The 27951-nt window shown below is 31.9% G+C and overlaps 1 protein-coding gene across 1 annotated transcript; it reads right to left on the minus strand.

Annotated features, from left to right (window-relative positions):
- Positions 1–501: 501 nt before the first annotated feature.
- Positions 502–27883, minus strand: LOC127725161 (ribosome production factor 2 homolog). The gene is made up of 10 exons (XM_052231986.1): positions 27791–27883; positions 24485–24617; positions 20214–20251; positions 15005–15044; positions 13211–13292; positions 12331–12407; positions 10222–10321; positions 5963–6065; positions 2251–2395; positions 502–712 (listed from the first exon to the last, which is right to left on the minus strand). Exons 1-10 carry the CDS (start codon positions 27808–27810, stop codon positions 509–511), a joined length of 942 nt encoding a protein of 313 aa, XP_052087946.1. The 5' UTR covers positions 27811–27883; the 3' UTR covers positions 502–508.
- Between the last annotated feature and the right edge of the window lie 68 nt (positions 27884–27951).

A 27951-nucleotide genomic window follows, 5' to 3' on the forward strand; every position in this document is an offset into this window, starting at 1 on the left:
ACCATTGTCAAGTCATCCTCCGGTATAAGAAAATGTGCCATCTAAAAACAAAAGTAAAGTTTTTGACAATGTAATTTTGCACAAATAAAGATTCTAAGGCAGATATTAGTATGCTAATGTTGCACACTTCGAATGATGCACTGTTAATTTAACAGTCTACGTCAGAACATGGAATTTGTATCAAAAGTCAAGTTTAATATCGTTTTTATGTCTATCATTGTTTATATGATGCCCAACTGATTACCATGATTGTCTTTTGTTACTTAGTCTTACGGGATTAAAATTGGGATAAGACAAAAAAATGTCTGGCTCGCACAAATTTTTTTGGAAGCCCTGTTTCAAACCACTGTGGCCAAACTTGTCAAAACCATAGGTTGTGTTTTAAATTTTTGTAGTAATTACTGAAATCAGCGTTTTCCACCAAATTGTTACTAACAAAAAAAAAACAATATTTAAATCTCAACTAGTTTTTAACTGCAGCAAATCAATAAAATATAAAGATGAGAGTTTATGTTTGTTTTATTTTCTTAGGGCTACTAGGGATCTCAGCAGAGTCTGTTGTTTCAGGGGTCTCTGCAGAGTCTGTTGATTGTCTCTTTTTCAATCCTTTCATTTTTCTTGTCTGTAATTTACCCAAATCCTGTTTCGTCATATGAATTCTTCCTAGTTTACTTCCAAAGGCATCCTGGGAAATATTCTTTTTCTTTCTTGGCTGAAAAATAAATAAAAATAAATTTTGAGCAGTAATTCTGGTAATCTTGAGATATAGTATCAACAACAACAACAATACTTTATTTTAATAGGGTTATCATTCTAAATTTTATCTTCCTTATCAATTTTAGAAACTTAACAAGTTTCCTGTATTTCTGGAAATGAATTTCAGTTGTTCTCGACTAAGTGATGTATCTTATATTTTACATAAATGTTTTTAGGGGCTCATCATTGTCTCTTAACATTTATTACTGCCTTAGTAATGTGGGAGGTAATGGGTTAGATCCCTAGCCGAGTCATACAAAGACTTCAAAACAGGTATTTGCTGCTTCTCCACATTTAGAATTAAGAGCAGTGACTAGTCGGCCTGTTTTTTAGCGACTTACTGTGGCCTCTCCAGGTACTTTCAGGGTTTGTTTATATAAATCATGTGCTACGTCATTATCTCACTTTTAGGCCAGTTTCTGTGTACTAAAATTTAAATACGACACACACCACCTATTCTTAGCCCCATTGCTTTCTATGATAATTTTTTTCATTTTCAAGCATTTAGGGGGGGGGGGGGGGGGGGGGGGGGGGGGGGTCAATATACTGTTATTTACATATCAGCATATCAGAGTGTAATGGTTACCAGAACTTTGGATATACCATACAGGTACTTCATATCTGAGAAACAGGCAATATATGCCTTCATTTTTAGATTTCATTCATAAATTTTTTTATTATTCAAAATTATCAGTCTACAAGGATCACCAGTCTTTCATTTTTCATTTGATACCTCAATTACCAATATATATTTACAAATATGGGTAGGAACTATTTTGTTTTAAGTATGTACTACTTTCCAGTATGTTCTTTTTTCAACCAGGCCAGAGTTGGTGGTGTTATATCTTACACCCTCTATCTATATTATTTGCCCTATACATATGCTATTTCCTGCCAAGTTATCCAACATATATCTTGATGTGCCCCGTGGTTGTCTAAATGTTGTATTGTTTTTGCAGGCTTCTGTGTGATTGTTAGGCTAAATTAGGACAGAAAATGTTTGATTTCGTTGTCAGATTTATTTTATTGATATTACTCCATGGCTTTGTTCTCAATTCACAGTTGTGACGTCACCGTCAGTTAGCAAAAAAATTCCGCTCAATCCAGTCCTAGTCGCTATCTAGAAGAACAGCAATAAAAGCACTGTTTCTTTGCTTTTCGTATTTTTTGCTTTGCTTGTACTGATTTTGTGTAATGAATGGATACCCCATATCCTTTCTTCTCTATTACCTTGGCCTCTCTAGGTACTTTCAGGGCTTGTTTATATAAATCATTGGAAGCTATTTTGGTTCTCCTAAATTACTAAGTCCAAAAAAGAACCAATCTCTGCCAGCTCTATTCTTGTTGTTTTAAGTGACATAGCTTTGCCTCTTTAGGTATGTTTAGGGTTTGTCTATATAAATCATTGGAGGCCATTTTGAAACTCCTCATTACTAAGTCTGAAGAGAGACCCCTCTAGGCAAAGCTCTATTCTTGGTGTTTTAAGTGACTTACCTTGGCCTCTCTAGGTACTTTCAGGGCTTGTTTATATAAATCATCGGAGGCTATTTTGGTTCTCCTCATTACTAAGTCTAAAGAAGGACCCATCTCTGCCAGCTCTATTCTTGGTGTTCTGCTGCCAGACTTTTTCAACATTATCCTGGAGAAAAATCAATAGCACAATTAAATATGTATATTTTGATAAAAGTACATCCATTTTCAGATTCATATTTTTGGAATCATATGTCATTATTTTTAAATAAGGGTGTCAATTTCATAAAAAATGTCTGTCTCGCCTGCGAATGCTGCTGTCAGTGTAAAAGTGTAATGTTGACTTAAAAAGTGAGTCCATATATCAGTAATAAACTGCTTCGCTGAGCGCAGTTGGATACGCCCGCAGAGGAACAACCCTGAACAGTTGGGGCAAAAATGGACACAATATTCAAGCTTGATACAGGTCTGAATTTGGATTGTAATTAAATATTTGACATATTATACTTTATAGGTTTCTGAATAAATGTTGTCAAAGAACTTGAAATTGGTTATATGAATTGAATTTATATTCAATTAAAGATTTCTTGCTGTTGTGCAATACACTATGCTGTTGCGCAATACTTAGTAAATCTGTTGTCAGACTATAAACAAATAAAATTTATAAAATTCTAAAGGGAGCTTACATCAATAGATATAAACAATTCACCAAAGTTTCTTAAGAATTGCTGAAAGCATTTTTGAGTTTTTGTCTGAAAACTGGAAAATCCCCCCTTTTTTAATGAATAAAACCCTATAACTTGGAAATGTAAAATCTAAAATTTATAAAATTCTAAAGGGAGCTTACATCAATAGATATCGACAATTCATCAAAGTTTCATGAGAACTGCTGAAAGCATTTTTGAGTTATTGTCCGAAAACGGGAAAATCCCCCTTTTTTTTATGAATAAAACCCCGTAACTTGGAAACGTAAAATCTAAAATTTATAAAAATCAAAAGGGAGCTCATGTCAATAGATATAAACAATTAACCAAAATTTCTCACAAGTTGGTGAAAGCATTCTTGAGTTATTGTCCGAAAACTAGAAAATCCCCCTTTTTTTAATGAATAAAACCCCATAACTCGGAAACGTAAAATCTAAAATTTATAAAAAACGAAAGGGAGCTCACCTCAATAGATTTAAACAATTCACCAAAGTTTTTATGCAAATTGGTTAAAGCATTTTTGAGTTAATGTCCGACATGTTGATGACGGACGGACGGACGGACGGACAGACGGACAGAGGTATACCATAATACGTCCCGTAAACGGGCGTATAAAAACACAGAATTCAAAAGAAAATTCAAACTTTTTCTTTAGATGCTATTTCATGGTCTTGAAGATTAGTGTCTGTCCAAGTATAAGATTCCATGAAGGTTTACAAATTTAACATGTCAAAAAAATTTAATCCCAGACTGTCTATATATAAAATGTTAACTGTAAAAAACTAAGTCCATCTATCAGAAAAATACTCAAAATAAAAAGTGTATTTTCAAAAGTTTGCTTCAGACACTATCTCCTATTCAAAAAAAGCTTCTGCAAAAGTTTCATAAAATTCTATGAAGGTTTGATAAAAAAATTGATGTGTAACAAACTTTAACCCCAGACTGTATATCTATTTGTTTAATGTAAAAAAAAAAAAAGTCCATTTATCAGTAAAATACGGAAAAAAAATCAAAATTTTGCTATGAATACTATATTTTGGTCATAACTAAGCTTCTGTCCAAATTTCCTAAAATTCCATGAAGGTTTGACAAAGTTATTGATGACTGAAAACTTTAACCTGAGACTAAATCTGAATGTTAACTGCCAAAAAAACTAATTCCATTCATCAGTAAAATATTGAAAAATGAAAATAAATATTTCAAAATTTTGCTCTGTATACTGTATGTTGGTCATAAACAAGCTTCTGTCCAAATTTCATAAAATTCCATGTAGGTTTGACAAAGTTATTGATGTCTAAAAAAACTTTAACCACAGACTGAACCTAAATGTTGCCGATACCGACGATGGAATCTAGAATCGCAATGTCTCACTTACACAAAATAACTTTCGCAGGCTCAACAAAAAGGAAAGTTACAGTCTTAAAAGTCAACAGTGTGAAAAATAGCGTTGTTATGGTTATGTAGAAATTTGTGTAATACATTGTAATTGGAGTGTGAGGCCTCAAGGGATAAAAGTATTTGTACTTATTGAGCTAACCTCTTGAAATAAAGATTATCATCATTATTATTATTGGAGTACTTGCTCAAAACAAAAATGAATGTTAATTCAGTTTTAAATGAATAAAACAAGTGTGTACATTGCAAACCTTACTTCTGAGAAAACTTTCATATCTGATCTCTTAAAAGTGGTAGAAAACAAAGTGTTTATTTTCAAAGTCTCTAAATCAAATAATTATATATTCCCCTAGATACATCCTTACAAGAAATATGATTGTAGGCCACTTAGTAGCTAAGTACTGAACCTGCGATCTAAACCAAGTCAATTGATTGTAGGCCACTTAGCAGTTAAGTTCTGAACCTGAAATCTAAGCCGTCAGGTGATTGTAGGCCACTTAGCAGTTAAGTTCTGAACCTGAAATCTAACCAAAGTCAGGTGATTGTAGGCCACTTAGTAGCTAAGTACTGAACCGGCAATCTAACCAAAGTCAGGTGATTGTAGGCCACTTAGTAGCTAAGTACTGAAACTGCAATCTAAGCCAAGTCAGATGATTGTAGGACACTGAGTAGCTAAGTACTGAACCTGCAATCTAAGCCAAGTCAGATGATTGTAGGACACTGAGTAGCTAAGTACTGAACCTGCAATCTAAGCCAAGTCAGGTGACTGTAGGCGACTTAGCAGTTAAGTACTGAAACTGCAATCTAAGCCAAGTCAGGCGATTGTAGGCTACATAGTAGCTAAGTAATGATCCAGTAATCTAAGCCAAGCCAGGTGATTGTAGGCAATGGAGTAGCTAAGTAATGAACCTGCAATCTGACCCAAGTCAGGTGACTCTATGCCACTTAGTAGCTAAGTAATAATCCTGTTATCTAAGCCAAGCCAGGCGATTGTAGGCTACAGAGTAGCTAAGTAATGATCCAGGAATCTAAGCCAAGCCAGGTGATTGTAGGCAATGGAGTAGCTAAGTAATGAACCTGCAATTTGACCCAAGTCAGGTGACTCTATACCACTTAGTAGCCAAGTAATGATCCTGTTATCTAAGCCAAGCCAGGTGATTGTAGGCCACTTAGTAGCTAAGTAATGAACCTGCAATCTAAGCCAAGCCGGGTGATTGTAGGCCACTTAGTAGCTAAGTAATGAACCTACAATCTAAGCCAAGCCAGGCGATTGTAGGCCACTTAGTAGCTAAGTAATGAACCTGCAATCTAAGCCAAGCCAGGCGATTGTAGGCCACTTAGTAGCTAAGTAATGAACCTGCAATCTAAGCCAAGCCAGATGATTGTAGGCCACTTAGTAGCTAAGTAATGAACCTGCAATCTAACCCAAGCCAGGTGATTGTAGGCCACTTATTAGTAGCTAAGTAATGAACCTGCAATCTAACCCAAGTCAGGCGATTGTGAGCCACTAAGTTGCTGAGTACTGAACCTGCAATCTAACCCAAGTCAGTTGAGAAAACTTAGTAGTTGAGTACAGAAACTGCAATCTAACCCAAGTCAGTTGAAAAAACCTTAGTAGCTGAGTTATTGGTCATTACTTGTAATTTCTGAGAAGAATCTTGTCTTTTATAGCTGTAACACTGATAACATGTTCAACACCAGCTAATCTTATATTCTTTACTGAAGGTCCTCGGAAAAAATCTGAAATTATAAGGTTTGTATTTTAATATCTATTAATATTCTAAGTTACTAAATTTTATACTTTTATTGCTAAGTACTGTGAAAAAATATCTTCACTGTAGTTCAGAGAAAATAATGTAAAACAATCATGACCTATTGGTACTTCAGCTGTCTCTGAAAGAAAGGTGAAATATAACAGAAAGGCAAAATTCATAAGAAGGAAAACAAATTAAAATAGTCCATAACTATACCAAACAGAAGATATCAAAATATATCAAAACTAGGAAAAAACATTAATTCATTAAGAAATCCTGGGGTGTGAAATTTGTATATTTTTAATGAATGACTTATGAGGTGATGATGGTGAGACATCTATATTTAATGAGATAATCTTAACAATAAAATAAAACATTCCCGTTTATTCAGTATTTTTTATGAATGTCCTCTGGTATCTTTTGTCCCTCTTTTATGAAACTTCAATTATCTTATTTTTTTACAAACTGATTATTTCAGAACATGCCATACTTACATGATAATGACCATATAAGAAATTTAATTATATACTAGGAGACAGATTAATAAAAGCAATTTTGCTTGTTTATGAATCCTATTTATTTATTTCATGTATCAGAATTAAATACTATATATTGATTTATTTGAATAAATATTGTTTAAACTAAAACATTCCCTAACATCTCCTAAAGGATATTTCATTCAGATGATAGGAAGGGAAGTTTTTTTCTTCACCTAACATCTACATGATCTAAGGGCTATTCCATCAAAATGATAGGAATGGAATTTTTTTTTTACATTGGTCGTAGGTCATTTGTGATTGAATGTTCATTTGATGTATGCAAAAATTACTTACAGAAAGTATGTAGGTTGACAGGGGATTTTGAAAGCCCTTCCTACCCTTCCACATCATTTTAATGACATGCATGTAGCTCTAAGATATTGTCACAATCTTAAAAATTCAAATTCCAAATATTCTGAGTATATTATAAGAGTTTGGTCAAAATAATTGTTTACTGATGATTACCTATATACTTTTATTTAAGGCCTTTGAGAATACTATTAAGAATTCAGTACAGTATGATTTCATACTGTAGTGGTCTATATACTATTAAGAAATCAGTACAGTATGTTTTCATGCTTTAGTTGTCTATATACTATTAAGAATTCAGTACAGTATGTTTTCATGATTTAGTTGTCTATGTACTATTCTGTTGTACATAATTATAATTTACATTCCTTTTGATTTGTGTGATCTGAATCACCAGTACACATATTGTACTAGAAATGAACATCCTTAACACTAAGGCAGTGTGTGACTAAGTCTGAACACTGGTGACATTTATTAAGATAGAACATAGGTAATCTACAATTACAATATTTGCTTTGTCCTCAATGTCAGAGTGACCAACTTCTTGTTGTAGGCTGATATATTCCTGATGATTGCATCCTTACCATAGTTTATGATTGTAGATCACTTGGTATTTGAAGTCAGAGTGACTTTTTGTGTGAGTCTCCAAGACACCTAAAGATGAATTCTTACACAATGTGATTTCTTTGAAGCTCATATAGTATAGGATATCCGAACAGGGACTTTTAACTTAGTTGAGGTCAATGGACCCAAAAATGTAAGCCTAAAGATGCATCTTTACACTAAGTAATGTGATTGTAAGTAACTAAGTATCTAAGATATAAACTCTACTTAAAATCAAATCAAAGTCAAGAAAGTGTAAAACATAGAAAGGTCAAGTGACTGTATTAAAGACAATGAACCATGAAACATGGGACATGTACCCTTCCTCATACACTACATGTTCAGTCGCTCCTAATTCATCTATAAACCCAATTATATTTCTGTATGGTTCTTTGTTTTTGAGAAATGGCTGCAGACTTGTACACACAAATGCATCTGGACTTAGACAGTACTCCAATACCTTGCTTCAATGTGTCAAAATAAACTAGCTGGGTACATACTAAAAGAAATACTCCCACCTGCTGCCTTATCCTAAAATAAACTGTTATCACAGAGATATGTCTCGCCTTTTTGTAATTTTGATAATGCAAATGTTGAAATTAAAATAGCAATACTTTAACATTTAAGTTATGCAAATATTCAAAGTCGATGAACCATGACTGAAGGTACATGGCTTAACAATCTCCATGGAATGGGATGTGCCAATGCTAATACAACTGCATACCAAATACCATTGACTTAATATAAGTCGTTCCCTTTAAACAAACCTAAACACAAACATTAACTTGTAAACTATGTAAAAGTTTCAAAGTCAATGAACCATGATGAGGGGGTAGGGCTATATAATCTCCATGGAAACAAGACTTGAAAATGCCAATAAATTTGCATACCAAATATCATTGACTTAACATTAGCGTCTCATCTTAATATTATCTAATCACAAACTAATGCATGTAAACTAAGCAAAAGTTTCAAAGTCAATAGACCATGACTGTAAATAAGAATAAGGGTGTTTAATGCTGTCAAATTCACTGTCAAAATTAATAAATGGTACTCTCCCATACATGTGCAGTATAGGAGAAACTTAGAATCCAGATTATATTAAACATAAGTGATGTTCTCCTACTGATGAGTAAACTAACCTATAAAGAGGTTTTTCTGATGAGTAAGATAAACTATAAAGAGGTTTTTCTGATGAGTAAAATAACCTATAAAGAGGTTTTTCTGATGAGTAAACTAACCTATAAAGAGGTTTTTCTGATGAGTAAACTAACCTATACAGAGGTTTACTGATGAGTAAACTAACCTATAAGGAGTTTTTTTCTGATGAGCAAACTAACCTATAAAGAGGTTTTTCTGATAAGTAAACTAACCTATAAAGAGGTTTTTTGGATAAGTAAACTAACCTATAAAGAGGTTTTTTTGATAAGTAAACTAACCTATAAAGAGGTTTTTTTGATAAGTAAACTAACCTATAAAGAGGTTTTTCTGATAAGTAAACTAACCTATAAAGAGGTTTTTTTGATAAGTAAACTAACCTATAAAGAGGTTTTTTTGATAAGTAAACTAACCTATAAAGAGGTTTTTTTGATAAGTAAACTAACCTATAAAGAGGTTTACTGATGAGTAAACTAACCTATAAGGAGTTTTTTTCTGATGAGCAAACTAACCTATAAAGAGGTTTTTCTGATAAGTAAACTAACCTATAAAGAGGTTTTTTGGATAAGTAAACTAACCTATAAAGAGGTTTTTTTGATAAGTAAACTAACCTATAAAGAGGTTTTTTTGATAAGTAAACTAACCTATAAAGAGGTTTTTCTGATAAGTAAACTAACCTATAAAGAGGTTTTTTTGATAAGTAAACTAACCTATAAAGAGGTTTTTTTGATAAGTAAACTAACCTATAAAGAGGTTTTTCTGATAAGTAAACTAACCTATAAAGAGGTTTTTCTGATAAGTAAACTAACCTATAAAGAGGTTTTTCTGATAAGTAAACTAACCTATAAAGAGGTTTTTCTGATAAGTAAACTAACCTATAAAGAGGTTTTTCTGATAAGTAAACTAACCTAGAAAGAGGTTTACTGATAAGTAAACTAACCTATAAAGAGGTTTTTCTGATAAGTAAACTAACCTATAAAGAGGTTTTTCTGATAAGTAAACTAACCTATAAAGAGGTTTTTTGGATAAGTAAACTAACCTATAAAGAGGTTTTTTTGATAAGTAAACTAACCTATAAAGAGGTTTTTTTGATAAGTAAACTAACCTATAAAGAGGTTTTTCTGATAAGTAAACTAACCTATAAAGAGGTTTTTTTGATAAGTAAACTAACCTATAAAGAGGTTTTTTTGATAAGTAAACTAACCTATAAAGAGGTTTTTTTGATAAGTAAACTAACCTATAAAGAGGTTTTTCTGATAAGTAAACTAACCTATAAAGAGGTTTTTCTGATAAGTAAACTAACCTATAAAGAGGTTTTTCTGATAAGTAAACTAACCTATAAAGAGGTTTTTCTGATAAGTAAACTAACCTATAAAGAGGTTTTTCTGATAAGTAAACTAACCTAGAAAGAGGTTTACTGATAAGTAAACTAACCTATAAAGAGGTTTTTCTGATAAGTAAACTAACCTATAAAGAGGTTTTTCTGATAAGTAAACTAACCTATAAAGAGGTTTTTCTGATAAGTAAACTAACCTATAAAGAGGTTTTTCAGTCTTTTATGTTCTTTATCCTGTTCAAATACTTCTCCTGTAAATATCAAACAAGGCTTGGTTCCATGAGAACACTTAGGACCCTGCAAATAAATCAAATCTAAGACATCATTTGGTATCATGAGAACACTTAGGACCCTGCAAATAAATCAAATCTAAGACATCATTTGGTATCATGAGAACACTTAGAACCCTGCAAATAAATCAAATCTAAGACATCATTTGATATCATGAGAACACTTAGAACCCTGAAAATAACTGTATTCTAAGACATCATTTAGCATAATAAAATCTCTAAAAAGGAAATTGCTTGTTTGAAAAAAAAATATTGTGAGTGTAGTAGAAATGGGTAGCCCTTGTAAATAATATTAACTGTAGAAATGTGTTGCCTGGTAAATAATATTGATTGTAGAAATGTGTCGCCTGGTTAATAATATTGATTGAGGAAATGTGTCACCTGTTAATTAATTTTGATTGTAAAAATGTGTTGCCTGGTAAATAATATTGATTGTAGAAATATGTTGCCTGGTAAATAACATTGATTGTAGAAAAAGGTGGCCTGATATAAGTCATTAACTGTTAGAAATTGCTTGTCTGCTTCAAGTGGTTGACTGTAGGGAATAGGTTGTTTTATTTGTTGAATCAATGATCTAGAGCTTGTGTTTCCTATGATAGTTTCCTTGATAGTGGTTGCTACTTGGAAGGAAGCTATTGAACCATGGGTTCCAAATGTGAAAACTGAAGTCATCCCTTCGAATGTTTTAAAGGGGCATTAGCTGTCAAATTCATGTTCACCAATTTGACTGAAATTCTCATATTTGATTTAAAACATACTAAACAAAAATGTGTCCATAGTACACAGATGCCCCACTCACACTATAATTTTCTATGCTCAGTGGACTGTGAAATTGGGGTCAAAACTCTTATTTGGCATTAAAATTAAAAAGATCATATCATAGGGAACATGTGTACTAAGTTTCAAGTTGATTGGACTTCAACTTCAGCAAAAACTGCCTTGACCAAAAACTTTAACCTGACTTGACCAAAAACTTTAACCTGAAGCGGGACAGACGGACGGACGAACGAATGGACGCACAGACCGAAAAAAATAATTAACCTCTACTATCGTAGGTGGGGCATAAATATATACAAATTACAAAAAGTCTAAAACAAACAATTAACTATGCATGAACTCAATAATATGTATCAGCATTTCGTGGATATTTTAGTCAAGGCGCCATCTAATTAACCACCAAGATGACCTCAGAAGACTGCAGACAGTCATATAACCAGATATAAACATAAATATAAATGGATAGAGCACGTGCAGTTGGATTTTTCCAGGTCCGTTTGATTTCATGTTATAGGTTAACAAATACATGTATGTTAATCATCATTTTTACCTGCATGAGAATGATTTTTTGGTGGATAGAACCAGTCAACGAAATGGTTCACCCTTGTTTCACTTTCAATGTTGACATTTTTTTCCTTTTAATAGCTGAACACGCCTAGTACATGCTTAACCCCTCTCCAGCTAAGGGGTTAAATTGAAGGTCACATGAATACAAATTTAATTTAGGTTAAATTATTGACTTGCAAGTCAATAAGGCATCAGCGATGTGTTTCAGCTTATTTTGACAAATTTGGGCCAAACTGACTGCTTATAACAAATTATTATTTCAAAATTCCTCTTTTATTAATACTAGAAACATGAAGAATCGTATTTTAATTTTTGTCAAAATCGTTGCTAATGCCCCTTGAAGGATGCCATCACAAATTGGTTGACCTTTATGGAACATGTGTCACAGATGCTCCCTTTCCTTGAGACTTGTAATATTTATTTGAGGGTGCCAGAAGTAGAGAAGTAACTGCTTACCTCTTTGACAGATCTTAAGTTCATCACCTGTTTTTTTTTTTGTAAGGTTCATGATGCATAATATCTTGTTTTTTGACAGTGTATTGTGGACCGTATCTTGTTGTGGTTTTTTCCTTATGACCGTGATGTTGCTTGTTTTTCTTTGACTTATGTTTTTTTATCACCTGCCTGGTATCTTTTCTCTCTTTTTTGTAACAAAGGAAATGATAAACTTACCTCTATTTCAGCCATAGGCGTAAATTTATCCACACCCAACTCTATCATATCTAACACATGGAAGTCAAATAATCTTCCTACAATATATAAAGTGGTTGTGATAAAAGATGTAATAACCTTTTGCATGGAAAGATGGTGTATTGTATGGTGTATCATAGATAACACAAAAATTCCTACTCACACTTTAAAGACCAAAGCATTTTTATTGCTTTTCTTTATTTCAAAGTGGAAGTCAAAAATTGTTTATAAAAGCTTTAAAATATTTGTTTTCGGTCTATAGCAAAAATATCTTAACTTAAATAAGCAGTTGCAAAATCAGTATTAACCATAGTAAAAGGTAAATAGTAAAAACATAAAATTCATTTAGGAATCGATATCAACTATATATACAAGTACAGTTTTAAAATCTGTGTTATCAAAAATATGAAATAAAACAAATATGGTAATGCTAAAATGCACTCTCAAGTTGACGTTCTTTAAAGGATAACCCATGAAAGCATTTCTGATTATTTCTAATGGGGTCCTTAAAGTGTATATCGCTTAGATTATAAAATTACGAAATTAAGAGGCATGGCATTAATTAACTTTAGTCACAAATAAAGATGCAGATTTACTTATTTATCAGATGTTACTGGTCATGTATTGATTTTACATTACAAGTACTTCCATATTTGATATTTCCTTATCTTTGTGAATATCAGACCTGTACTGTAAATTCTGTATTGTTCTTTATAAAATAAATACTTCTTTTAATAACTGCATATAATATCTATGCACATGGATTGAAATGTAGTCAGATAGTTTTGTCCGGTGTCTTTGACTTTGACTTATTGAGGTTTGACTGTAATGTAAACTATGTACCAGCCATTGAATACCATACCTAATACTAAGTTGTCAGGTCTTTTCTTTGAATGGCAGCCAAACATAAATAGTGATGCGTCAGATTTCTTCGAGAAAAATTCCTAAAATATATTTTGGAATCACACTGTAATGAAACAAACTGATTGAACATCTTATTTCAGGTGTCAAATTGCAGATTGTTTAGCAACTAGACACCAATCTATAGATAACTTAGTCATTCGAATGAGAGCTTAAACAAAGTAATGATACAAGGTATAATTGTTGAACAACTGTTTAATTAGAGGAAGCCAATAATTAAGCAATCCTTCAAATGTTTTGTGTTCAGACAAACCAAGTCATTAATTAAATCTCTGTTCAAATATTGAGTTTTTTGTAGGGTAGTTGTACACATATTGAACAGGCGTTTAATTGTGTAATTTACAACTTAAATGGACTTGGAAGATTCTAGAATAAAATGCTTCGCTGAGCGCAGCCTGATACGACCACAGAGGTCGAACCCTGAACAGTTTGGGCAAATATGGACACAATATTCAAGCTTGATACTGTCTGAATTTGGATTGTGATCAAATTTTTGACATAATATAGGTTTCTGACACAAAATAAATGTGGTCAAAGATCTTACAAATATATTGCACAATACTGTCGATTGAAGATTTCTTCTTGAAACTTTTCAAAAATTCCAAATTTCAAAAATTTTGAAAAAAAAAATATGAATCCCTTAAAAAAAAATCCCCCCCCCCCCCCCCAATTTTTTGAAACTCCCCTTGGAGCAATAACCCCAAAACTCAATCCCAGCCTTTCCTTTCGTAGTATGGAACATTGTAGTACAATTTCAGAGAGATCCATACACTTAAACACAAGTTATTGTCTGGAAACTAGAAAAATGCTTGTTTTTGGCCCTTTTTTGGCCCCTAATTCCTACATGTTTGGGGCAATTAACCCCAAACTCAATCACAGCCTTCCCTTTGTTATATGGAACCTTGTGGTACAATGTCAGAGAGATCCATACACTTACACACAAGTTATTGTCTGGAAACTAGAAAAATGCTTGTTTTTGGCCCCTTTTTGGCCCTTAATCCCTAAACTGTTGGCCCCATAAACCCTAAAATGAATCCCAACCTTCTACTTGTGGTATTAAACATTGTGGTACAATTTCAGAGCAATTGAAATACTTATACACAAGTTATTATCCTGAAACTAGAAAAATGCTTGTTTTGGGCCCCTTTTGGGCCCCTAATTCCTAAACGGTTGGGACCATCATCCCCAAAATCAATCCCAACCTTTCTTTTGTGGTATTAAACCTTTGTAAAAATTTCATAGAGATCCATTCACTTAAACTAAAGTTATTGTCCAGAAACCAATGTGTCTTCGGATGAAGACGCAGACAACGACGACATCATACCATTCTACGATCCCAAAAAATTTTTTGCGGTCATATAAAAATTGGGTAACTAGTATAACCCAACCACATTTAATGCTTCTGCAAAGTCTAGCTGGTCTTAATTTCTTCATGGATGAGTTGGTTGTTATGTTTGGTCCTGTTTATTGTGATGTTTTATATTTTTGATACTTTGGTGTTTTGTTTTCTATCATGAACAGGTGACTATGGTTGGCTCAGTTAAAAATGTTGTACAATATTTTGGTATTATTTTGTATGTGTGTATTTCCTTTTCACAGAAGAACATACAGGTCAAATGGTTGTTGCAGTCTACTTTTGAGTGTTTTTTGATAATTTCAATTTTGTTTCTAAAATATTTACACTGTTGCCATGATCATAATTTTCTTGATCATTTTACAACCGTTTATAACTCACCAGTGGTGTTTCATCTTCAAATGGTCGTAATATATTTTTTCTGAAATTGAAAAAAAGGAGGAAATTCAAGTCAATAAGCAGAAATATATTCATTGCCTTTAACATGTAAAGATAACTACAAAATAAATAATCAATTTAATGAACACTAACTTATAATTAAACATAACAAGAGGCTCTCAAGAGCCTGAATCGCTCACCTGTAGTTTTTTATTTAAATTTTTCATCAAAGTTTTTCTTTAGCTTTTAAGTTTTTAATGTATAATTAACAAGCATTCTGTGAGTATTGCATGGCAATGCATAGTCCCCTACCTGTTAAAAATTCATTGTATTGGAACAAAATTCTAACTTGATCTATAACTTGTCATGGTGTAAACTATATAACAAATATCAAGTCAATATCTTCAAGCATGACGAAAAAAAGTGTTGAAAACTGATTATTTAAGTGAATTTTCTCAGTCCAAAGAACATAACTCTGCACAAAATCATCAGACCGGAACAAAATTCGAACTTGATCTGTAACTTGTCATGACAAAACAATACCCTAAATATCAAATCAATATCTTCAAGCATGAAGAAAAAAAGTATGGAAAACTAATTTGCAGGACTGACGGATGGACAGACAGACAGACGGGGTGCAAACCTAAAGTCCCCTTCGATTTCGTCATTAGGGGACTAATAAGTGTGGACACAAACCAGTGTGGATAGTATCCAGCATTATGAGAGTATTGCATGGCAACTAGGAAAGGTGAGCTAAAAACGATAAACGAAAAGCAAATATGAAACACAGCAACAAATGACAACCACTAATATTATTGGATTTTGAGTTGTGCAAGGACTTAACTCATTGTCAGATTTGCTCAAATTCCTTGGTTTTAGAGATATATGCCAAAATCCACATTTTACTCCTATGTTCTTTTTTTAGCCATGGCGGCCTTGTTTTTTTATGAAACATAATATAAAACACAAACTTTATACTAGATACCCTAAGGATGATTCAGCGTAAGTTTACCTGACATTTTTTCAGTAGTTTCAGAGGAAAAGATTTTTTAAAGTTAACAATCATGATGAACAAATTGTGTAAAATTGCTTTTAAAGGGCAACAACTCCTTAATGGTTCAATTGACAATTTTGGACATTTGACTTATTTGTAGATCTTACTTTGCTGAACATTTTTACTGTTTACAGTTTATCTTGATCTATGATAATATTCAAGATAATAACCAAAAACTGCAAAATTTCATTAGTCAGGGGACTTATTGAAATAAGTGATTTTTAAATCACTTATCTAAGTAGCAAATTCGAAGTTTTGTCACAAATTATGATTTTGTAGTTTTACTAAAATTTTAAACACATAGGTTTAGATAATATCTTTTCATTAGTAAAATTGAAATAAAATGAACTTTTTGCTTCTTTTAAGCAGCAAGGTTTATGCCTTTGATGCAATCATTTAGCTGCAAATTCTATTTTAGTTGAAAAAATGCTATAAAAATGGCTTTACATAATGACCTAATACTTTCTTAACAGATTTTTCACAGCAGTGGGAGTATTTTTCCTGTAAAATTCAAGGTTTCATCTTATAGATGATGTAATAAAATTATACTGTTCGCGATCAAAATTTCACTGTTCGGGGGTGTTGAAATTAGAGGGGTTATTAAAATAATGGTACTTAAAGAAGTGATTTTTTGGAAGGAAATTGAGGTATGATACTTAAACAAGTGATTTTTATGTCATTATCCTTGATTTAGTACAAGGTCATCACCTGACATGACCCGGTCATCCTATCAACACAGATGTTGGTTCTGATAATTTTAGCAACATAATTAGTCCCTGAATCATTTGTATTCTATATTTAAAGCTACAATAAAATTGAATCACTTAGTCTAGTGATTAATTTGTACTACTTAAATAGGTGATTATTAAAGAAAGACAACTCTTACTTCCAACCTTTATGGACATAATGTTACTTGAATCAGTGATTTAGAAAATCACTCATTTAAGTAAGTCCCCTGACTGTTCATTAAAATTATCAATTTAGGGGCAATAACCCAAAAATCGGTTGTCTGATTCGTCTGAAAATTTCAGACGAGGTAGTTCTTGACCTAATGAACACTTTCATATCACGTCAGATTTGCTCTAAATGCTTTAGTTTTTGAGATATAAGCCAAAAACTGCATTTTACCCCTATGTTCTATTTTTAGCCATGGCGGCCATGTTTTTTTACGAAACAGAAAATAATACATAAAATTTATACTAGATACCCTGAGGATCATTTAGCTTAATTTGGTTGAAATTGGTCCAGTAGTTTCAGAGAAGATCTTTGAAATAGTTTACAACGGACGAACGACGACGGACGCCAAGTGATGGCAAAAGCTCACATTTCCTTTTAGGAAAGGTGAGCTAAAAATATAATCTGTACATGTATCTAATATAAACAGGAATACATATATATATATGGTTCATGGTTGGGAATCTTAATTTAACATATAATGATATGAGGGGACAGAGCATGACACCCCCACCCTGACAAATCCATGGTGAACCAGAAAATGTTTGTATCTGTCATGACTTTTTACATAGTTCAGTATTAAATGTTATACATGTTATGTTAGTATGGGCTTATTAAATCTTAAAGCTTCTGAGAAATATGTTACACATGCAGTTATAAAGGGTCTGTTTATCCCATGATTTAAACAGTTAATACATTGACCAGCATTAAAATTACTGCTGCAACAATCTTAAAGCTAGGTCACTTCTTATCTCCAACAATAACTATTGTGTGAGTACTACATCATACTGATTTACTGATCTCCAAAAATAACTATTTTGTGAGGACTACAACATCATATTGATTTACTGATCTCCAACAATAACTATTTTGTGGGTACTACACACTACAAAAGTCTAAAAGTCTGAAAAGACCAGTTTTTGTCTTAATTCGCATGAACTTTTACTCGACATTCTCCAAAAGTATGACTTGTGTCTTAATTTTTCTTGACAAATTCTCATTTATATTAAATTTGTATGAAATTTACTCGACATATTCTCGACATTCTGAATATGGTCTTAAAATTTCTTGACAAATTCTTGACATTTGAATACTGTCTTGAAATTTCTCGACATATTCTCGACATTCTTATTTTTTCTCAGTATGGCTCGACATATTCTGAACATTTTGAATCGTGTCTTAAATTTACTTGACAGTTCTGAGTTTTACAAATCATGACCAATATTCATGATATAACTTTAATCTTTATTTCTCTTTATATGATATACTGTTGTTTCAAGTTACACTTCTTTACAACAAAAATAAAAGTTGGGCATGTAAAATAATTGAAAATTTGGGTATATAAATATTTTTACAAATGCAAATATGGCTATGAAATCTAAAGTATAAAATAATTCAAATGTGGGTGTGTTGATATAAAACAATTTCAATGTGGGTTTTTAAATAATTACAAATTTTGATTCCTAAATCTTATAAATTAAATGATTCAAACCAATCATACTGTAGACATATTTCATTCTACATTCATAATATTCAATGTTGATATGGTAAATAATTATTATACCAAAATGTGGTTTATATAAATAGCAAATTATGATGATATACAAATCATTCATTTAACAGAAGAAAAATTTGTGTAATGTCATCTGTTGGAATATATTAAGTATTACACATGGACAGGATGTTCCCCATAAAATTAAGGTATTCCACACCCCAGAGTACACGCAACTGTCAAATAGAAGTTATTGCTTTACCTGTAATCAGCCATACAACTTATCAATTGACCGACCATGCCACTACAATTTAAAGTTTGTTGATAGATGAAAATGAAAATAATCATTTTGATAAAAAAAAATTGAATTGAAATGGATTTTCTTCATCAAAATTATGAAGTTAATTATTTTAACATAAAAACAAATTGAATAATTCCCAAAGATTAAAAGAAATTTATTATCTACTCCAGGAATAATAAAAAAAATGTATTTATAATGGGTCCCATCAATGATTTCTATAGAAATCATTGGTCTTATGAAATGGTTCTCAAACAGACATGCATAATATAGATCTAAACATTTTTTTCTTTTCAGGAAGGAGTTATCACAAATATTTAATTTTGATAAAAAATTATAAAATTCAACACTCAAATTTGAATAAAAAATGTTTTTGGGTTGTTCTAAAAAATGAATAAGGTTTTTGAATCAAGATGGGAACAAATTCTTTGACCTAAACGAAAGCCCCCCCCCCTCCTTTTTTTAGCCACACAAACCCAAAAGATGAATTGTGGGGTCCAAAAGAGATACAAGACACCTATTTTAGTAAAGCAAATTTGACTGGCAGTTTTGCTAACGGCAAAAATCTAAATGCTGTTTGTCAATACCTTCGACTTATATTCCAAGTGAAAACAATTACTTAAATGTTTAATAAAAATAAATCAAAATTAAACTACATTCAGGGTATTCCAACTTAGTTGCACCAAAAGGGTATCTTACTATACCAAATTAATCCTTGATTCTTCAAAGTTTAGTTTAGCCATAATAAAAAAGAGTATATAACAGCAATAGAATGTCATAAACAGTGCAGAATAAGTCTGTTCACATTTCAGGCGAAATTTATACTGTTGAGATAGTGTCAAGACATATTTAAAACTGTCAAGAATGTGTCAAGACATATTCAGACATTATTTAGAATGTCAAGAATATGTCGAGACATATTCAGACATTATTAAGAATGTCAAGAATATGTCAAGACAGATCGAGACAAATTTAAGACAGTCAAGAATTGGTCGAGACTAATCCAGACTCTTATCAGATGATACAGGGAGTGTCGAGAAATTTTAAGACAATGTTCATACTGTCAAGACACTTGTCAAGAAAAATCAAGAACCTTATTAGACAAATTCATACTATGTCAAGAATTTTTATAATTATTCAGACAATTTAAGAATGTCGAGTAAAAATTCATGCAAATTCAGACAAAAACTGGTCTTTTCAGACTTTTTGACTTTTGTAGTGACATATACAACATCATACTGATTTACTGACCTCCAACAATAACTATTTTGTGAGTACTACAACATCATACTAATTGACTGATCTCCAACAATAACTATTTTGTGAGTACTACAACATCATACTGATTTACTGATCTCCAATAATAACTATTTTGTGAGTACTACAACATCATACTTATTTACTAATAGCTTACCTTTTATACATCACTGCGTGAGGTTTCTTCAACATGTACTGAAATACAAATTATCATACAAATTAACATAAAAGCAAAGTGTGTGTGAGCAATGAAGGGTAAAGATTGCTTTCATTTGCAATTTTGTGAATTCAAAATAAAACATTGAATTGTATTTAGCTAGGCAAATCATAAATTTGAGTTGGAGTTATCTTCCTTTGTACATTTGTAGTAACTCCAGCTTGTAGCAGGCAGGAAGCTGAAAACTCGTTATTTTTTACCTTTAAGTAACATTGTTTAGTGAATGTAAAGATTTTTTACTATAATGCATGCCCTGTAAATAATATTCAAAACTTTTTTATTTTTAAAAATTTTATTAATAACTTTTAAACTGTGACCCATTTTAAATGTACATAGAAGTTATTATTAGTATCTTTGCAGGGATTTAACTGTACATAATGTTATTTTTAAATAGTTAGGTATTCAATTAATAATTTTTATAAGGATTAACCAACCTTAATTCAGTAAGGTTGGTGTACTCCAACTATTGGAGGAAGATATAGAGGAAAGAAGAAAGAAGTTGAACAAGAAAATTCTTCTTGATAAGTATGGTAATTCAAATACATATCATATTGTAACTTGAATATCTAAGTATAACATATCATTGATAAATGGCTTGACATTGACTGGATAGGATCTAAAGAATGATCACTTCACTGCACTATTTTGTTTGAACTATGAAAGGTAGTGATAAACCTTTGAAGATTTAGATATCAATCAGTACCATAGGGTTTTATCACAATCTTTACCCCAAAATAAGGTACCATACAGTTGTATTCTGAAGTTTTAACACTTTACTTTATGTGGAGCAGGATCTGCTTACCCATCCGGATCACCTTAGATCACCCCCAGTTTTTGGTGGGGTTTGTGTTGCTCAGTCTTGTCAGTTTATTTTCGACTTATGAGTTTGATTGTCCCTTTGGTATCCTTCGCCTCTCTCTTACGCTATCCAAGTATAAATAGCAGCTGCTGTGTTTGATATCTGACTTAATTCCTTTATCTCTGACATAGTACAAATACATTAATCTCTGACTAATAACTTTATCTATGACACAGAAATGAGAGTTTTAAATCTCTCACTTATAACTTCATCTGTAACACAGTTATAAAAGTTATATTCCACATGGTCCTGTGGGCCAAGAGAGCTAAAACATAATTAGCTTTTCAAGGAAAGTTTAAATTGGCCAAGGGAGCTAAAACATAATTAGTTTTTCAAGGAAAGTATTAATTGACCAAGATTTTAGAGAAAGATTTATCTCTCTTCCAATATTTTGTGACATAATTCAAGATTTATTTGAAGGATATATCCTTTACCAATACCTTTAAGATCTATGACATATGAACTATATATATGTTGTAATTTTACACTACTGTTAGGGTGAAGGTTAGCGCCTGTTAGAACGTTTAAACCCGCTGCATTTATATGCACCTGTCCTAAGTCGGGAGCCTGTTGTTCAGTGGTTGTCGATTGTTGGTGTGGTTCATAAGTGTTATTTGTTTCTCGTTTTTTATATAGATTAGACTGTTGGTTTTCCTGTTTGAATTGTTTTACACTAACCATTTTGGGGCCCTTTATAGCTTGCTGTTCGGTGTGAGCCGAGGCTCCGTGTTGAAGGCTGTACTTTGACCTATAATGGTTTACTTTTTATACATTGTGACTTGGATGGAGAGTTGTCTCATTGGCACTCATACCACATCTTCTTATTTATATATAGCTTGGTCTCTTACATATATTTTATTCTTGGATATGGTAATTTAAGTTTGATCTCTAACTAATATCTTAATCTCGGATACAGTAATTAACTTTTAATATATCTTACTTGTATAATAATCTTTGATACAGTTGTTAACTGTTATCTCTTACTTGTATCTTAATCTTAGATTGATAATTAACTGGTATCTCTTACTTGTATCTTAATCTTAGATTGATAATTAACTGTTATCTCTTACTTATATCTTTAATCATGGATATTATAATTAAACTGTATCTCTTAGGCCAAATAAAAATATATGTGTGGTTCCCAGGGGTTTCATTATTTTTTTAGACTGGAGGTACCTTTGAAATTATAGGGGGGACCCAACTGAAATGGCGAGGGGTCTGGGGGCCGCTCAAGGCCCCCAGTGGGTCCAGGGCTAGCCCTGGTAGGGGGACCAGTGGGGCGAAGCTCCTGGATTTTAGGGATTCCAGCCTTAATTCTATACTTAAAAAAATAGGGTAAAGTCTGTAATATTTGCTTCAATTTTGGGTAAGTTAACATTGAATTGTTTTTTTTCTAGAGTAATCATCTGAAAATACATTGCTTATAATTATTTTGTAATCAGTTATAAAATATGTATGACCATGGAAGTATTATATTGTCAATATAATACTTCCATGGTATGACCTATAATGCAGGGGTTTCATGTGAAATGTTGTTTAAATGTTTTGTTTGTTTTTATACTTTTATTAAATGTTTTGCATTTGTTCAATTTTGTGAATGAAATTTCATAAGTTACATAGTATATTATTAAAAAAAATTGATAATAAAACTTGTTGTAACTTTTTTTTATTGCTTTGTTATAATCATAGCTGTTTGTGTGATTGTGAAAAAAGGGGGGGGTGGCAAATTAATCATAGGATTCTTGACTATAGTAAGTAAAAATGTTTTTTTTTTCACTTCTTCAGAGCTGTCTTTTTTTTTTTATTTTAGATCTCTTAAATCTCGTCAGATATTATATTTTGTAAACGTAACACTTATGTTAATTCAGATTGTTTCACGAAGTCTTACACTAAAAATTTCAATCACAACATAGAACACATATCGAGAAAACGGAGATCAGAGACAACGTCCAACGGGAAACGAACTGATTTGATACGATTAACGATTTTCTGAATTTCATAGAATGTTCACCTTTATTAAACCTTTTATTCATAAAATAATCTGTGATACAAGCTGCTTTCCTTTTATTAGACATAATATTGCTGTTGTTGTTTAAATTCATCAACAATTTGCCGCTTGAAAATATACTGCTAAATCGTCGCATTTTAAAGCGCTCTTACGATACAGATACAGACACATGGTTTATAATTATCACTTCTCCTACTTTGGAGGTGTGCCTAAATTGGCAGAAGATAGGTCTATACTTTAAAGCGGACCTCGACGAAGACACCTATAAACAAACACATGAACGGCGTAAAACGGAGATTATCAAGGAAAGAAAGAAATTAGATTTGAACGATCGTCAAATGAATTTTACACATTTTTTTTTTGTATTTTTATTTTTTCTGCCGGTACCAGACGCTTCCGTAGGCGGGTAAAAGTACCGGGTACCGGAACTTAATGAATGCACTGGACCGTTCCAGTTACATCCTGTAAAAAAATTAAGTCGGTATGTCGAAATTTAAAAAAAAAAAAATTTTTGGATTGTCAAAATCTAGAAAAAAAATTGTTTATTCACTGAGACTGATTCTGGAATTATACATGCAACTACCGGAAGTTCACCATTTCTATATGTTTGGTTACAAAATCAACAGACATGTTACGTTTTTGTTGCATTCTGTTAAGAATTTGTTGCATTTTAACCATAGTGGATACTTCTATTGCAAATTCTGATGACAGAAGTCTGTGAATGTAACTATTAAAATTCACATTCCACAAAATGAGATCGTTCAAAATTTACTTTTTAGAAATGGAAAAAAAAAGTTCTAGGGTTGGGGGGTTTAAACTAGGGAACTACACATATATTTTTATTTGGCCTTACTAATATCTTAAATCTTGGATGTGGTAATTTTTATTTGGCCTTACTAATATCTTAATCTTGGATAAGGTAGTTGTACTTTTATCTTTTACTAATATCTTAATCATGGATATGGTAATTCAAGTTTCATCTCTTACTTATATCTTAGTCTTGGATATGGTAATTCAAGTTCTATCTTTTATTAATATCAAACACGGATATGGTAATTCAAGTTTTATCTCTTACTTTTATCTTAATCTTGGATATGGTAATTCAAGTTTAACTCTTACTAATATCTTAATCATGGATATGGTAATTCAAGTTTCATCTCTTACTTATATCTTAGTCTTAAATATGGTACTTCAAGTTCTATCTTTTATTAATATCAATCATGGATATGGTAATTCAAGTTTTATCTCTTACTTTTATCTTAATCTTGGAAATATGGTAATTCAAGTTTTATCTCTTACTTATATCTTAATCTTGGGTATGGTAATTTAAGTTTTATCTCTTACTAGTTCCTTTAGTATCTGTGACACAGTAATGCTGGTATTTCCACCTTTGATAAACATGGTTGATTTGGTGTTTTCTGTAATTTTGCCATCTCTGTTCTCTAAAAATCTTCTTCCTTTCTGTGTCTTAGGTTTTCTGTCATTAAAAAACATGTATATGTAGTATATATACTGCCTTAAACCTGATTAATTCAGTATACTGCTGTAAACCTGATAAATTCAGTATACTACCTTTATCCTGATTAATTCAGTATACTGCCTTAAACCTAATTTATACAGTATTCATGTACTGCCTTACAGGTGATTAATTCAGTATAATACCTTAAACCTGATTAATTCAGTATACTGTGTTAAACCTGATTTATTCAGTATACTACCTTAAACCTGATTAATTCAGTATACTACCTTAAACCTAATTTATTCAGTATTCATGTACTGCCTTACAGGTGATTAATTCAGTATAATACCTTAAACCTGATTAATTCAGTATACTGCGTTAAACCTGATTGATTCAGTATACTACCTTAAACCTGATTGATTCAGTATTCATGTACTTCCTTACAGGTGATTGATTCAGTATAATACCTTAAACCTGTTTGATTCAGTATGCTGCCTTAAACCTGATTAATTCAGTATACTACCTTAAACCTGATTAATTCAGTATACTACCTTAAACCTAATTCATTCAGTATTCATGTACTGCCCTAAAGGTGATTAATTCAGTATACTGCCTTTATCCTGATTAATTCAGTATGCTGCCTCTAACCTGATTAATTCAGTATACTGCTTTAAACCTGATTAATTCAGTATGCTGTCTTAAACCTGATTAATTCACTGACACTATACTACCTTAAACCTGATCAATTCAGTATACTGCCATTAATTCAGTTAACTGCCAAAAACCTGATTAATTCAGTTTACTTCCATAAACCTGATTAATTCAGTATACTACCTTAAACCTGATTAATTCACTATACTACCATAAACCTGATCAATTCAGTATACTGCCTTAAACCTGATTAATTTACTATACTACCATAAACCTGATCAATTCAGTATAATGCCTTAAACCTGATTAATTCAGTATTCATGTACTGCCATAAACCTGATCAACTAGTATACTGCCTTAAACCTGATTAATTCAGTATTCATGTACTGCCATAAACCTGATTAAACCTTAAACCTGATTAATTCAGTATACTGCCTTAAACCTGATTAAATCAGTTTACTGCCATAAACCTGATTAATTCGGTATGCTTCCTTTCACCTGGTTAATTCAGTATGCTGATAAAACAGCAAACTCAAAAACTCAAAAGAACAGAAATCTTCAATATGTTTATTGATTGATAAATTGATTCTTCCACGTCCAGTGGCAAATATTTCTTTCATATTCAGGACAACAGCATATATAATTTAATCAATTAGCTCCTGTGAGGTGGATCCAGCAGCATTCAAGGTGAGAAACAATTATTGTGCAGAACACAATATGGATCTCAGGTACATGTAACTTTCATTTTCTTTATAAATAGTTGCAGATACAGAAATAATTCTTTCAAAAAATTCTTTTGAATGTTTAGTCTGCACCTGACATAATATTTGTCTTACAGGTTTAGTTTTCTTAAAACAAAATAGTTATTTCAAATAAGGTGCGTTCATTTGACATATATTTTGTATCATAGTATATTGCTCATCAACTTTCTTGGATAAAAAAATGCAAAAAGCAAAAAAGTATTCTACAATGACTTACAGATAAGATGATGGCCGTCACGAGCTCCAGGACATTATATAAAAAAAAATCCATTTACACACCAATATTATAAACCCACTTCCCTCCAAATTCAAATTTATCTGCAGACAGGAAGTCCATTTTCATTAAACAGAGCAAGCTCAATATAATAAAGTGTGTTACATTTTATGGTTAAGCCAGCTATCAAGTTTCTGGTGAGGTTCTGGCTAAGTTATAGGCCTACAAGAAATGTTCAAAGTTTGCGGTAAACCTGCCGCAGACTGTTGCACATGTTTGCACAAGGGCGCTTCTAGTGGCGAACACTGGTGAACAACTATTAAGTCTTCTGGCAAACTTAAAAGATTGCTGCAAATTTGTCCCAACCCAACAATATTGCAGCAGACCTTCTCTTTTCATATGGGAAACGAATAATAAACATTAATTTGACATTGCCATTCCACTGTGAGAAGACGAAATATTTTACGGTTGACCTACTTGGAAGCCTGTTAAGACCGTTTCGGATAACAGAAATATGTGTGTTATACACCATGTCATAGATAATTTAATATAGATTTATAACACAACAATGAGATAGACATCCAAGAATCGAAATATAAGGGAAGTTTGCGACAGAGTGTCATTTTTTTTCTCAATAATATGTGTGAGGTACCTTGTGTTATATTAATGTATATAGGCTTTTTTTTAGATACAAGTGCCTGTGCTTGAACAGTATTGGGTCCGTTCGTCCCCAATACATGTTTGCCCCCCTGGGTTCGTTCGCACCCTATTTTTATTTGTTTGTATTATTAGTTATTTTTTTATTTATCAAAATATTTAAACTTTTATGATTAAATTTCGGGAATTTTTAAATAAAATATTATTTTGATGATTTTAATGATCAATTATTTTTATTACGTATAATTAGTGTTAATTGGTATTGACAAAGCCAAATTTGGTATTATTGTCCTGTGTTTAAAAATCATGATTGTTGTCATAACTAGCTTTCATGTAAATACTGTATGTAGTTAGTTTGGTATGAGTAAACTCAATGAAGATTTGGAATCTTCCGCCTTTCTTTTACAATGTTACAGGTCTTACATGTCTTAGATAAATGAACTTTGCCTTGATCATCACTGGGACACAATAATTTTAATATATTGTATAACAGTCCCAGATCATCATGATTAATTTCGTCCAAATAGTTAATAAAACACTAAAGGAAACCTGTTTACATTTTATATATTATAAATTATGTCACTTTATTTTGAAACAATAAAAAAAACTTATTTATAGCAATACACAAACTTAAACACGATTAGATATTTATTCCACACAAAAACCAATAAAAAGGATGCAAACATGCTAGGGGGCGAACGTGGATGGGAGTGAACGTGATTTTGGGCGAACGGACCCGGATTCTGCATGAACAATGTCAATGTAAAACTGTAAAACCATAAATATTGTACCAAATAGTTAACCGGTTAACTTTTTGGTCCAGCGGCCCAATATTCTGCAATTAATTTTTAATATATTCTTGTAATATATCAATTTAACTTTGATTACACTTTTATTTCATGACCTACACTATTCTTTGCATGACCATTTTCCTGGCCCTCCTTCTGTTGCAGTGTCTGTTTCTTGTTTACAAATTTTCCACGTGTGAATCTAATGTTTGATACAACTTCGGTATGACGTACAAAAAATCCGGATTAGATCAGGCTGACGTAAAGCTGGCTAAACAATA

The sequence above is a fragment of the Mytilus californianus genome, unplaced genomic scaffold, assembly GCF_021869535.1.
Source record: "Mytilus californianus isolate M0D057914Y unplaced genomic scaffold, xbMytCali1.0.p SCAF_15, whole genome shotgun sequence".
NCBI lineage: Eukaryota > Metazoa > Mollusca > Bivalvia > Mytilida > Mytilidae > Mytilus > Mytilus californianus.

Bases quoted from the DNA above. Each gene is read 5' to 3' on its own strand.
- LOC127725161 (XM_052231986.1), bottom strand. From the start codon at position 27,810: ATGGTCATGCAAAGAATAGT. The intron at 10,322-12,330 runs GTAAGTTTATCA...ATTTATTTGCAG, and splicing joins CGCCTATGGCTGAAATAGAG to GGTCCTAAGTGTTCTCATGG. The intron at 6,066-10,221 runs GTTAGTTTACTT...TTATAATTTCAG, and splicing joins ACTGAAAAACCTCTTTATAG to ATTTTTTCCGAGGACCTTCA.